At 34.5% G+C, this 15,377-nt stretch overlaps 1 protein-coding gene across 2 annotated transcripts in view; it reads left to right on the top strand.

Moving 5' to 3' along the window:
* Positions 1-15,377, top strand: part of GPC5 (glypican 5) — a 1,499,214-nt gene that overhangs the window by 287,861 nt on the left and 1,195,976 nt on the right. For both annotated transcript variants that reach the window (XM_017951348.2, XM_031655721.1), the window contains exon 3: positions 7,610-8,304. In XM_017951348.2, coding sequence (XP_017806837.1) covers positions 7,610-8,304 — 695 coding nt within the window. The remainder of the gene's footprint in view (positions 1-7,609; positions 8,305-15,377) is intronic.

Raw genomic sequence — 15,377 nt, forward strand, 5'->3', positions numbered from 1 at the left:
ATTTAAATAAAGAAGAACCATGTTTTCATGTATGAATTAACTAAAACACCCAAAGAAAAAGAGGAAGGAGAACCACCAATAAAGGATATTGGTTTACTTGTTCTGTATAAAAACATAAAGTTGTGAGTAAGAAACTCTTCTGTATAGCTCCTTTGTAGTTCTAGATTGTGTTTCTGAGCTTAAAGATAAAAATTTGATTTAAAATCTTCACCCCACAATAATTCATGAAACAATCAGTGATCAGTTGTTTGAAACTGATTGTATCGTTACACAAGTGCTTAATCGAATTTAAATTTCTGCTAAAATCAAGTTGATTTTCAGAACATAAATAATTGTAAAATAATATTAGAAATAAATGTGAAGCACCATGAAGGCCAAATTAATGAGGAGGGAAATGAGGGAGGAAGAAAGTTAAGAGGGCATTTTTCCATGCAGTGCTTATCCTAGAAGATTAGATTAATTACCAAAATGCTAATTCTTGATGATACAGATTAATATCCCACTCACTATTTATTTATATAGATGACTGATTTCTGGAGAATTATATTATAAATCATACTGCATAACATTTGAAAATGTCATTAAATTAATATTCTAAGAAACTTTGCACATTTTACTTTTTGGAAAAAAATGAGGCAATATGCAAATATAAGGAAAAAATTCACTATAAACACTTCCAGTGTGGAGAATTAGGTAGTTGCTTCTTTTATTTAAATATACATATCTTCAAGTGGCTATAATAGTCTTCTGAAAATCAAAAGAATTATTACTATTAAAATTATTCAGAAGTACTTTTTTTTAGGAAAAAGGAAATGAAATTAAAATTCATTGTAACGTGTGTGATAAAAACTGGTTATAAAATTACTTTTAAAATGATCTACCTACCTATTAATCTATCTGTATAATTTAATATAGAGGGATACATGATTTCAGGCACCGAGTAACTCTAAAGTAGCAGAGTAGTAATGAATTATCCATTGCAATAACATAACGTGTGACTTGAGAGTTGTAATGCACAAAATGCAAATTTGCTCTGAAAATTTCTCTTCAACCAGATATAATTTGTAAAATCATCTGATATTCTATGGTTGATATGATTTAATATTTTAAAATCTATTTCATTGCTATATTTGAGCATATCTGTGGCCTCAAATTATAGTTGAAATTTCAAATTTTTTAAATTAAAACATTCATATATCAAAAATAAAAAACATTAAAAGGGTCATAAAATATAAGTTCATGTCATGCCAGAGAGGTTATTATAACAGTTATTCATAATCATTGCTTTTAAAAATCAACTTTATCTTTAAACTAATAAAATCCTTGTGACTGTTAGGTTTCTCGCATTACAAAAAGCCACCTGCATATGAATCTTCACTGATTTTGAAATTTTTCACATTTAATTTTAAATCGATATCACTTGATTTTATCTCTACCAGTTTTATTTAAAGTTAAATCCTTCATTTGTGTAAGTAATCATTTGTGTGTATAATAAAATATCTCTAAAAGGAATGTGGGCTAGAAACAGTTAAAGTTTTCAGTCTTAGGTGTTTTGACATTAAATTAAGATTAACGAAATGTTAATGTTGAAAATGGAAATAGATGCAGATAAACTTCATGCATTCCAAATCCAGTTTTTAGCGAGATAACACATCAATGACTTTATGTGTAGATAAATTAATTTTCCCATAAGACTGGGAGAAATTACATTCTATATTTAAACAGTAATTAGATTGCACTTGCAGCCTTTAATTCAATCTACCACTCAGGTATTATAAGGAAAATTGGAAGTTATTCTTTCTTGATAGACTTGTTCTGATATCACTGGAAAGAAGAGCTTATTGAAATTCTCAATGAAAAACACAAAAGGATAGTTTTTATTCCTAATCTGTTTCTTAAATTCCTTAAGCAAGACTGGAAAATGTTTATTTTCAATGTGTGCTACGATTTTTAATGCTTGAATACAAAGCTACTACTTATATAGCTTTGGTGAGAGGTATTTTTATGTATTATAACTTTGTAATGAAAGAAACTGTAGTTTCTCTTTCATAATTAAGTAGATGTGATGAATTGTTCAGCACCTAACCTATCTTGGATTTATAAACAATTATTTTATATGTCTATTATATTTTTGGACAACAGCACATATTTTGTTACTTGACAATTATTTTGAAAGTTTAAATTCTTGCTAATATCAAAATGTTAATTCAGTAAAATGGAAATATTCAACTCCTTGGTAAACGTGGTATAAGAACAAAGTAATAGTTTTACAAATTCAAAGTTAATACAAACAAGTAGATATAGTAAATTCAATTTCTGATTTTACCAATTTTAATAAAAAATTAGCACAAAATTATTCAATGGCTTAGCTCCTAGATTGTACACTTTTGATAGGTGTTTACATATTAAAATTTTATGAAGTGATTAGGACAGAAAATTTCAAAATATGTTTGTCCCTAAGCATTGAATAATCAATTATGTATAGACTGATAGTTTACAGTTTTTTATTGGTTGGATTTAAGAAATATATGTGATCACAAATATATAAAAATATGTACATTACATATATTTAGGTAATTCAGTTAACTGTAGTATTTCAATATCGGATTTAATACATATTGAAAGCCCCCCAATTTTTTAATATTGTGGTAAGTTAATAGCATGGTGAAAAACTAATGCAATAGATTACTTAAATAAAATCTATTTTGTGTTCAGATATTCAGGAAATAAACAGAATATTGACACTGTTGTGCGCCACTGAAGTACAGAGATTTGTTTGGAGAAATACATCATTAGACAATTTCACCATTGTGCAAATATAACAGAGTATACTTAGACAGATCTAGACCTTACAGTCTGCCACACACCTAGGCTATATGGTATAGGTTCATTGCTCCTAGGCTACAAACCAGTATGACATGTTACTATAATACTCTAGGTGTTTGTAATGCAGTGGTAAATCTTTGTGTATCGAAGCATATTTAAACATAGAAAAGATACAGTAAAAGGATGGTATAGAATGAGCCTGTAATCCTAGCACTGTGGGAGGTCAAAGTGAGCAGATACCTTGAGGCCAGGAGTTTGGGACCAGCTGGGGCAACATAGCGAGACCCCATCTCAACAAAAAATTAATAAAAAATAAAAATTAGCCTGGCATGGTGGTACACACCTGTAGTCCCAGCTACTTGGGAAGTTGAGGCAGGAGGGTTGCTTTGAGCACAGAAAGTTTAGGCTACAGGGAGCTATGATCCTGGCATAGCACTGCAGCTTGGGTGATGGAGCAAGATGTTGTCACAAAAAATCGTATATAAAAATACATATATTCTCAGCAAACTATCGCAAGAACAGAAAACCAAACACCACATGTTCTCACTCATAGGTGGAAATTGAACAATGAGATCGCTTGGACACAAGGAAGGGGAACATCACACATCAGGGCCTATTGTGGGGAGGGGGGAGGGGGAGGGATAGCAATAGGAGATATACCTAACGTAAATGACGAGTTAATGGGTGCAGCACACCAACATGGCACAAGTGTACATATGTAACAAACCAGCACGTTGTGCACATGTACCCTAGAACTTAAAGTATTATATATATATATGTAAAATTATGGTATAAAATGCCATAAAATTATAGTATAAAATTTTTTTTAAAAAAACGTACACCTGTATAGGGCACATAACATGAGTGGAGCTTGCGAGACTAGAAGTTGCTCTAGGTAAGTCAGTAAGTGAGCAGTGAGTGAATATGAAAGCTTAGGACATTACTGTACACTATTATAGACTGTACAAATGCTGTATACTTAGGCTACATTAAATTTATTTTAAAAATCTTTCTTCAATAACAAATTAACCTTAGCTTACAGTAGTTTATAAAGTTTACTTTATAAACTTCAATTTTTAAAAAACTTTTTGACTTTTTGTAGTAACATTTAGCTTAAAACACAAACTCATTGTACAAAAATGTTTTCTTTATATCTTTACTCTATAAGCTTGTTTTTCTATTTTTAAATACTTATTTATTTTTTTACTTTTTCAACTTTTTTGTTAAAAGCTAAGACACAAACACACACATTAGCCTAGGCCTACATAGGGTCAGGATCATCAATATCACCGTCTTCCCCCTCCACATCTTGTTGTTCTGGAAGGGCTTCAGGGACAATAACAGGCATGTAGACGTCATCTCCTGTGATAACAATGCCTTCCTCTCCTATGATAACAATACCTTCCTCTGGAAGACCTCACTTAGGTAGCTTTATGGTTAACTTAAAAAAAATCAATAGATGGAATACACTCTAAAATAACAATAAAAAAATAGTATGGTAAACACCCAGGGACAAAGTTGTTTATTATCATCATCAAATATTATGTACTGTACATAATTGTATGTGCTAGACTTTTATATGACTGACAATCTGGTATTTTTGTTTATGCCAGCATCACCACAAACATGTAATACGTTGGACTATCATGTTATGATGGCTATGATGTCACTAAGTTATAGGAATTTTTCAGCTCCATTATTATCTTATCGGACCAATGTCATATATACAGTTAGTCATTCACCAAAACATCATTACAAGGCACATGACTGTATTTGATAACATATAATCTCTCCTTCAAAGGGTAGTAAAGTCAATACACAGTTTATGAAAGCTAAAATTTTAATGCATGTGGTATTAGGGAAATTTTTAAAATTTCACTGTAATATGATTCCTGAAGTTATTATCAAGTTCTTTTTGGTTGTTTTGTTTTAAAGATAAAATTGAATCAGAGAGAAACTACTCTAAAATCAAACAAAAACTGTAAAATTTGTTCAGAAATGTATTTTTAATTACAAACTCAAAGAGTAATCAGATTAGTTTGTTGCTAATAATACACAGTGGCCTTAAAAGAGAAATAATGATATTTGGAAGTGCTCTACTCATTTTTATTTTGAATGGAAACTCCTAAATATTAAATATATTCTCTTCAACGTTGCTTTTACAATATAAATTACTTTGTAAAACATACCCATTAGGGCTACTTAAAGATAAACTCCATATTTTCCTAAATCATTATGTTATAAATTAATTGGGCTGAAATTTATAAAAAATATTTTATTCTTGTCTTAAAATTGCACATGTAAGCATCATTTAGAGTTGGCAGAAATCTGATGGAACATCAGTATTGCCTGATTCAGCCACGCTCAACCTTTATTCCACTAAGAATAACATGGCAATTGTCAGTTACATGAACACATAGCACGTATCTTAGAAACCTAGGTGGAAAGCATTTAAGAATGCCTATGATATAGGGTATCTTTGAATCTATCCTTATTTTATCTTTAACAAATTAAATAATTTTAAAACATTGTGATGTAACCATTATTGGTAAATAAAATTATTTGTGACCCACTTGGCAATTCATAGCCACACACAAACTGCTCAGAAAAATGACCTATTTTAAGGAGAAACATACAGGCTTAGCAGCTTATTGTAGTTCAAGCCACAAAGATTCAATTCCGTTTTCACACTTTGTCCTGTGGGTCTGTGAAAGCAGAGTGTAGTGGCTGAGATTGCAGCTGTGGGTCAGGTTATCATAGTGGAATGCTTGCTGAACAACTCTGTAAGAGCAGAGAGAATGTTTTGCACATATTTGCAAACGCAATGTTTCAAAAACTGGCCAGGTTAAAAGAATCACCTGGGCTGCTTGTTAAATATAGATTCCTGAACCAAGACGAACCTACTGAGTTAGAATTTCAAATGCAGAGACCTGACAATCGGTATTTTTTCCCCATGAAGCCCAGGTGATCAGGCCATTTGGGGAAACCTGGCATTAATGCTGACTGATATGATAGAGCTGCTAATCTCAATTGAAGCCTTCTCATTATCATCCCATTTTCGTTCTTTCATATTTTTATTGAGGAGCTAGTTACTAGCGATGCACAGATAACACATGAGCTCTACCTAACAATTTATACAGGACTCTGTTGAAACAGAATTGCAATTACTTTTGAAAGCTGTTACCTTTGATTGCAGGGTAGATGCACCTTAATATATCACACTAAAGCCTGGAACTCAATGTGAATTAAATCAGTGTCAGAATTCATGATATTGTATTATTATTTATTTGTACTTGTACTCTATGGCATATTCATGACACAGTTCTCCTTCATTAGTAGCTCTCTCTGCACCTCTGCATTTTGTTATTCCATTTCGTTGTTTCCTACTCTTCTTCCATCTATTTTTGTAATATACTCAAACAGTGTTTTGATTACTAAGTTATTGCATGATCTTTTACAACCTAATTAAAAGTGACTATAGGATTGGGACTATAGGAGATAATTTTATTGAATATATTTTATTATTATATATTGAAACAGTCCAGTGTCCTTGTTTAGGCTAATTATGAAATGTAATTACTAATATATCCAAGGTGTTTAGTGTTGCTTAATGCCTCATTTTGATGTACCATTTTGACTTGTTAATTATTCCAACTTTCTTTTTTAGATTTTCTCCCTTAATTTGTGGATAAATTATTCTTGGTTCTTTCTGTGGATAAATTGACTTGAGATCATCAGTTATTTAAGTAAGAAACAAAATATCCCACAGTAAAGTCTTTGAAGATAAGATGATAAGAAAAAGGATATGATTAATGATGTGGTCATGATAATTTATTTTCATCAAATAATAGCACTTATGGGTTTCACACTGCTTAACAAAGTGTGATAATTTATGGATACTTTGAAAATGAATGCTTTACTTTCTCTTTAGTTAGAACATGTGAGGAGGTCTTAGGATTGTCTGGTTTTCCTTTGGGAATCTAACCTCCCTTTGTAGCAACCAGTGTGTAATCTACTAGCTTTCATTCTGGAAAAGAAAAAGATTTTAAAAATTATAAAAATATAGCACAGGGTGAATTAAGTACTTAATGTGACCATCTTCTATAAATAGTGAAGTCAGATTATGAAATACATTTCTCAATGATACTTTTATCTATCATTAGTGATAGAAATGAATAGTTATGAATGACTATAGAATAAAGTAAGAAAGTATCATACATGTAACTTATTTTTTATTTCATTACTTTTTTTAAATTTTGAGACGGAGTCTTGCTCTGTCACCGAGGCTGGAGTGCAATGGTGCAATCTCAGCTCACTGCAACCTCCGCCTCCCGGGTTCAAATGATTCTCCTGTGTCAGCTTCCCGAGTAGGTGGGATTACAGGCATCTGCCACCATGCCTGGGTAATTTTTGTATTTTTAGTAGAGAGGAGGTTTCCCCATATTGGTCAGGCTGGCCTCAAACTCTTAACCTCAGGTGATCCACCTCCCTCAGCTTCCCAAAGTGCTGGAATTACAGGCGTGAGCCACTGCACCTGGTGATTTCATTACTTTTAAACAGACTTTGATTCTAGAAATATATCTCTATAAAACGTGTGTGTTGTAGGCAATGATCATTGTTGTCCGGTCATTATCCTTGGAAAGCTGAATTTAGTTGAGTAGGCTGAGAATTACAATTTAGATCCTTAGATTAGTTTTGATGAGTCATTTAATGTCTGGAGGAGATGGACAGTGTTAACATGAATACTAAATCTTCTCATCATTTACCTCTGCTTGTGTTACAGAAACCCTTGAAACTCTCATCAAACAAGCAGAAAATTATACCAGTATACTTTTTTGCAATACCTACAGGAACATGGCCTTGGAGGCTGCTGCTTCGGTTCAGGAGTTCTTCACTGATGTGGGGCTGTATTTGTTTGGTGCTGATGTTAATCCTGAAGAATTTGTAAACAGATTTTTTGACAGTCTTTTCCCTCTGGTCTACAATCACCTCATTAACCCTGGTGTGACTGACAGTTCCCTGGAATACTCAGAATGCATCCGGATGGCTCGCCGGGATGTGAGTCCATTTGGTAATATTCCTAAAAGAGCAATGGGACAGATGGGGAGGTCCCTGCTGCCCAGCCGCACCTTTCTGCAAGCACTCAATCTGGGTATTGAAGTCATCAACACCACAGACTATCTGCACTTCTCCAAAGAGTGCAGCAGAGCCCTCCTGAAGATGCAGTACTGCCCACACTGCCAGGGCCTGACGCTCAGTAAGCCTTGTATGGGATACTGCCTCAATGTCATGCGAGGCTGCCTGGCACACATGGCGGAGCTTAATCCACACTGGCATGCATATATCCGGTCACTGGAAGAACTGTCAGATGCAATGCATGGAACATACGACGTTGAACATGTGCTCCTGAACTTTCACTTGCTTGTTAACGATGCTGTGATACAGGCTCACCTCAATGGACAAAAATTATTGGAACAAGTAAGTAGGAACTCCACATTTCCAGTCTGATTTCTTGTAATTCAAAGATAGCCATGATACACTTTGGGAAATGGTAGGAGAATGTATCAATTCATATATTCAATCTAAGATTTTTTTTTATATCTTATGATAACATTTTGGTTGGCTGAAATACCACATTCTCCCCTAAGTAGAAGCCTGCTGAAAGGGTGAGTTCTGTGACATGGCAAGAGCTCAGGTTTGAAATCAGGAACAGCATAGATTTGAATCTTTAGCCTACCAGTAATTAGTTAAATGAAATTAGGTAAGTCCCTTTGGCCTCTTTGCACCTCAATTTCCTCAGTGATAAAAAGGAAATAGTAACATACAACATTTGAAGTATTCTTTTTTGGGAATATAGGCATTATGTATGCAAACTACTTAGTATGGTACTTGGTCCTCTAAAAATGGGTAGTTATTGTTAGAATTTCAAAAGTATTTCGCTTTAAAATGGAAAATGCCAGTTATATATCCCTGAAGTTAAGACTTGATAGCTTAGTGTTCAAAAGAGTTTCTCCAGAGATGCTCCAAAATCTGTCACAGTGATGGTGTGATAATTTTTGGAAATGTAGTATATACACGGTCATGGTATTTTATTCCTAGCAGACTGAAAGGTTTTTAAAACACAATCATCCAATCAAAACATATGAGAGTTTTCTATTTGTCCCACCTTACATAGAACCATTTTTCTAAATATTCACTGGCTCCCATAGTAATAGTTCTCATATGCCAGAGTAAAATAGGACAGCATGCTGATGGTTCTACTAAACATTTTCCCCTGAAATAAAATTATACTCTCCAGTGCCAACAAAAGACATCTCCTTAGGCTGACATTGATTTACCGAATTAACAAGCATTCTCATCAATTAGCTTTAAGTAGAAAATTTTAGTAAAGAGAGAGTGTCTCCACGTTGGTCAGGCTGGTCTTGAACTCTTGACCTCAGGTGATCCACCCGCCTCGGCTTCCCAAAGTGCTGGAATTACAGGCGTGAGCCACCGCGCCCGGCGATTTCATTATTTTTAAACAGACTTTGATTCAATTCCTTTAATTAATGACTGATAGAATGTGAAAAGCTTTATGTCCAAACACGTTTTTCCCTTCTCTTCCTAACCTTCAGGGACTTGCCAGGTCCTGTGTGAGCCTTTATGTTTCCTTTTTCAAATTAGAAATGACACCCCGCTTTAGGTGGATTCAGCACAGCACCATAGAGTAACGTGTTGGCTGAAGTTTAGCTCCTACTCCCTGCTTCATTCAGCTGGGTATCCCTATACAATGAACCGGATTCTCAACTTGATGTAATGGCCTGGTCTTCTTGTCTTCTCACATACTTTTATGAAAATCGTACATGGCCCAGAACCTCTGAAAGGGATACAATAAACCATCTCAAAAGGAGGTACCAATGACTGCTGTGGTTTCAAGTATTTCATTGAAAAATAAGCATTTAGATCCAGGGAACAAAATGCTCTTATTATTAGTAGTATTTTGAGACGGAGTCTCGCTCTGTCGCCCAGGCTGGAGTGCAGTAGTCGGATCTCGGCTCACTGCAAGCTCCGCCTCCCGGGTTCACGCCATTCTCCTGCCTCAGCCTCCTGCCTAGCTGGGACTACAGGCCCCCGCCACCGCGCCTGGCTAATTTTCTGTATAGTTTTAGTAGAGACGGGGTTTCACCATGTTAGCCAGGATGGTCTGGATCTCCTGACCTCGTGATTCGCCCGCCTCAGCCTCCCAAAGTGCTGGAATTACAGGCGTGAGCCACCGCGCCCGGCCAAAATGCTCATATTATTTTATTGAGTATCTCCAAAAGGGAAAGTAAGCACAATAAATCGGAGACCAAGTCCAGATTTGATTATTAATTTGGGGCATGATAATTTAATGTCCCAGGGCCGGGACCTTCTAATATATGTAAGTGAATAGATTTTCAAGACCTTTTTTCTTACGTATTTTGGAAACCTGAAGGGCCTTTTTGTGTCCTTGAAATCTATCCTGTAGAAAATCTTCTGCATTTCCTGTTTCAAAGACTAAAATAGAAGTTTGCAATAGGCAGGCAAGCTTTGAAATCCTGAATTTGCTACCCATTAGTCATGTGGGCTGGGTCAGCTTCTAAAACCCTTAAGCCTATTTGTCCTATGTGAAAAGGAAGGGAGGAATAACTTAAATGGGACAATGTTGGTCAGACTCCGACACTGGTAGGCAATTGGTACCTGAAAACCTTACCTTTTTTTCTCCTTATTCTAAGGAAGGCCCTGAGCAGACCTTGGTGAAGCAGGTGACTTTAGTATCTCAAAGTATTAGAATCAGGTTTATGTTTCCTAAAGAAGTTTTATACAAAACTTTCATGATGTAAAACTCCCTGTTGTATTTTCAAAGAGTGCTCTTTTTAAAATAAATAGTCTGATTTTATATAATAAATAGTCCTATGACTATTTTGAGAAACATCAGTTATTACTAATAAATTATGGATTCTTTTCTAAATAAAACAGAGCTCTCTTTTTTACTTATGGGAACAGAAGAAGAAACTGACTTTAACTTCCTTGAAAATTGAACCATTAATATTTATTTCTACCAATTTCAAAGTGACTTATAAGCTCTTTATCAAACTTTGATAACCAGTTCACACATCGATGACTTTAACAAATTCAAAATAAATTACTGGAAAGCCAGCAAATAATGACTTTCTCACATTCCCAAAGAAATCTCTAAGATCTAGTACTTCCAAGTCTACTCCTCCATAAACATATATTTTCACTTTAAAATATCTGTGGAGGTACCTGATGTAGGTAGCTGATGTATATATATACCATATATATATAAATACACCTGAATGTGTTGGATGAATTTCAACTGGAAAAAAGTTTAGCTTTCTGAGAAAAATCATAAGTACCTTATATTTGGTAAATGTTTAGAGTAACAAAAGTTAATTTACAAGATAATATTTTTTAAATTTCATAATTCTGTGATTTTATTAAGACAAAGTTTGATTTAATAAAGCAGAAGAAGAGAGGTAGCAAAGAGTAGGAATTAAAAGCACAAGTCCTAGTGTTAAATTGGATTTCACATCTGTCTCTGCCTCTTACTAGCTCTGAGTCTACGCATTTGCTTATTTTATCTCTGTTTACTTCAGTTTCCTCTTTGGTTAGATGGGGCAATGTAATACCATAATAGTATCCTTGTGAGAATAAAATGAACTTACACACTTAATGTCTTGTGCATAGTGTTTACATTTTACCAGTTATCACTATCACATTATATTATTTAGAAATAATTCACTGATTTCTCTGATTTTTTTTTTTTCTTTTTATTTGAAATGGAGTCTCGCTCTGTTGCCAGGCATGAGTGCAGTGGCATGATCTCAGCTCACTGCAACCTCCACCTCCTGGGTTCAAGCGATTCTCCTGCCTCAGCCTCCCAAGTAGCTGGGACTACAGGTGCACGCCACTATGCCCAGATAATTTTTGTAGTTTTAGTAGAGATGGGGTTTCACCATATTGGACAGGCTGCTCTCAAACTCCTGACCTTGTGATCTGCCCGCCGTGGCCTCCCAAAGTGCTGGGATTATAGACCTGCACCACCGCGCCCAGCCTTCTCTTATGTTTTAAATGCTCCCAAGGTAAACATTTCTTTCTTAGGGGTATAGAGCTCAAAAAATATTTTAAATAATCATTTAATTAAACAAATCCTTGTAATTTTCTTTATGAATGAGAAAAATTGATATTTTCAGAAAATATTAGATAAATTTCTAATGTATTTTTAATATTAATGGTTATAGATAGATTACCCTCTTGTTAGTAAATTATTAATTCATTTGGTAAATACATACTTCATATTTTTGAAATCGTATTTCTTAATAATTACATTTAATGTATTATTTCTTGCTATAATTTGACACTTTTACTAAAGGCATAAGAACATAGGCTGGGCGCGGTGGCTCAAGCCTGTAATCCCCGCACTTTGGGAGGCAGAGACGGGTGGATCACGAGGTCAGGAGATCAAGACCATCCTGGCTAACATGGTGAAACCCCGTCTCTACTAAAAAATACAAAAAACTAGCCGGGCGAGGTGGCGGGCGCCTGTAGTCCCAGCTACTCGGGAGGCTGAGGCAGGAGAATGGCGTAACCCGGGAGGCGGAGCTTGCAGTGAGCCGAGATCTGGCTACTGCACTCCAGCCTGGGCGACAGAGCGAGACTCCGTCTAAAAAAAAAAAAAAAAAAAAAAAGAGAACATACAGTCTGGTTTAATAACATTGTTTCAAGATGTTGTAAATGGTACACATGTTACCAGGAAACACAGCTAAATATTAATTCTATACGGTTTTAGGAAAAAAAAGTTGTTTTCTTTTCCTTTCTTTTCTTTTTTTTTTTTGAGATGGAGATAAAAGTTAAAATAGTTAAATAGTTAAAATAGCAGGATTGTTTAGGACTAAATGCTAATTTTGTCCAATTTATTCAACGATGTGATATATATTTTCCTAAAATATCAATGTATATGAGATTTTGCAAAAAATAAGTACTAGAGAACAAAAAAGGTTAGGGAAGAATTCTCAAAATCTCAGTCTCCAAAGTAACCTAATTAAAATACAATGCCATTGCAATTTTAGATATTTTAAATTTAGATATCTAAATGCAATACATTCTACAGTAACTATCACACATGAACTTGACAAAAGTCATGACATTTGGTTAGCGTCAGTCAATCTAGTGCAGTGTGGGAGTTTTTGAGTGATGAAGAAGAGGTGGCAGAGTGCATCACCTTCTCGGGGCCATGACACTTTCACAATTATAAGAAGGCTAATATGCTCTTTCCCTAGAAAAATAACACGCTGACACACAGGCACATGCAAAATATTGCGTATAATTTCAGTGACTTTACAGCTCCTGTGATGCCACAGACCTGAGGGTAAGGACCCCTGAGTTAAAGAAAGGACATCCTTGTTCTTAGGGTGAAATACAGTGATACCAGAGTTGGTTCCTAGAGAGGTTCAAACATGGATGAAATTATTTTGAAATTAATGTTGGATATGTAGAGTATGTTCTTTTGACTATGACTCAGATCAGAATGTATAAACTTTAGACAGAGAAGAGATTGGAATGAATAAGTAGAATCTCCAGGGTTGCTCCAGTTTCTACAATATATGAAAAGCTGACAATATATTATTTCTGAAATAAAAATTGTTTTGGTGGGGGAGCTTTCATTCACATACATATTTGGACTTGGCTGCCACAAGGTGGAAGGTGGTGGCCAAAGGTTGTGTGTAAACTACCTTATAGACAAAGCCCATGGGTAGTTGGACAAAATTTCATTAAAAATACATTAGTAGTGTTGAAAGATATTATTTTTACCTTTGTCTAATTTTTGTTTAACATATGTGGTAGGTTGATCTTGAACTTGTGATTTCGTATATGGCTTTTCTGAGGAATAAGACTGGGAACTGACAAAGAAAAAGAAAAGGCATAAGAATTAAATGTGTAACAATTGAGAGGGGAAAAATACAAGCTCCTGGTGTGAAAGGCAGCTCTGAAAGAATCCAATCAAAGTGGGATGACTGATTTGTAGAAAACACTATAAGCTAATAAAGTAGAAAAGGAAGATTCATTAGACCATAGAAAAGTTATCTAGTCCAGTTCTACATAGAGATCATTTGTAAAGGTTTTCACCCACCGACTTCTGGTCACTAAATAGTGTTAAGGAACTTCTTACTCCAGATGTGGCCATATTAAGTGTGTAGTGACAATTAATTGTTTCTATTTTTAATATGAGGATCATTTTGTTTTTTTCAAATATGGAATGAGATGTTTTCTGATTAGAGACAAGTCAAAGGGTAATTTCATTGTGCACGGATTTTCTGTTCAGATGTCATAAATATGACCCTCTGTTGAGGTAGTTCTGTGATATTTCAGCCTCTGCTGGTAGGAATTTTCTTCACATGCCTGATTAGATCTGAATCCTTCTTATTTTGGAGATTTGACCCCTGCATGTGTGTACTGTACTAGTGGAGTGGTGATAGTGGTAGATGGAACCTCTCCTGAGGTGATTAGCCATGGTCAGGGCTAATGAAGACTCATGTACCTCATATGAGGCAAGTCCAAAATTCTTTAGGGGCAGATAACAAGTTTGAATACTTTTTGTGTCAACAGTTCATAGAACTTTGAAAATGTTGCATGATTATTTTGTGATTTTATCTTTCTGATAAGTATTGTGGTGTGAGTTACTAGAGAATAAAGACTGATAATCACAGTTATTTATTTTTACCTAATTTCCTGAGAGAAGAAAAATTATTAAATATCTTGTGAAGGTCCAAAGGTCTATAAAGCAGAATCTGAGCAAAGGCCTCCTAGAAGAGTGGTCCATCACGTTTGTGGACATCTCAAGTTGGAAAGTTTATCCCTCTGGTGAAGGATTTTATGTATGTTAAACAGTCACCCATGGTATACTAGAATGTAATGTTGTGAAGATAGGAACTAAGTCTTGGCCATCTTTGCCTTTAAGTATTTGAAGGCTATTATTCTGTCACTTTTCTTGACATGTTCTTCTTTCCAGGTTACTCACTCCCATTTAATTCTAAATGTAAAAGGGAAAAGAACCCCTTATATTCTTCCTCAGTCAAATTATGTGTCAAATGTGCATTTGCTTTTATTAAGTTATTGAGGTTTCTTTGAGCAAACAATCTCTTATCCCAATATTATGAGCTGTTTGTCTCCTGGGAATAATAAATTTTTAATAATGTCTAGTGATTCTTTTGAATTTTTCTGAAATAATTTCTGATTGAATTTTATGTGAATAGGTCTTAAGGTACATTACTGATGCTTTCAGCTACTTTGAAAATCCTCCTGCTACTTTTGTGGGGTAAATGTTCTCTAAATTGATACTGCATAAACCCATGTGTAGGTCTTTCCACAATTTAATTTCTTTTTCTTAACTAGTTTTTAATTGTCAAAAATTATATGTATTTATGGTGTACAACATGATATTTTGATATATGTAAAATAATTAAAATCAAGCTAATTAAGATATCCTTCACCTCACGTACACGTTTTAGTGAGAATGTTTAAAATCTACT

The sequence above is a fragment of the Papio anubis genome, chromosome 15 (assembly GCF_008728515.1).
Source record: "Papio anubis isolate 15944 chromosome 15, Panubis1.0, whole genome shotgun sequence".
In the NCBI taxonomy this organism is placed as follows: domain Eukaryota; kingdom Metazoa; phylum Chordata; class Mammalia; order Primates; family Cercopithecidae; genus Papio; species Papio anubis.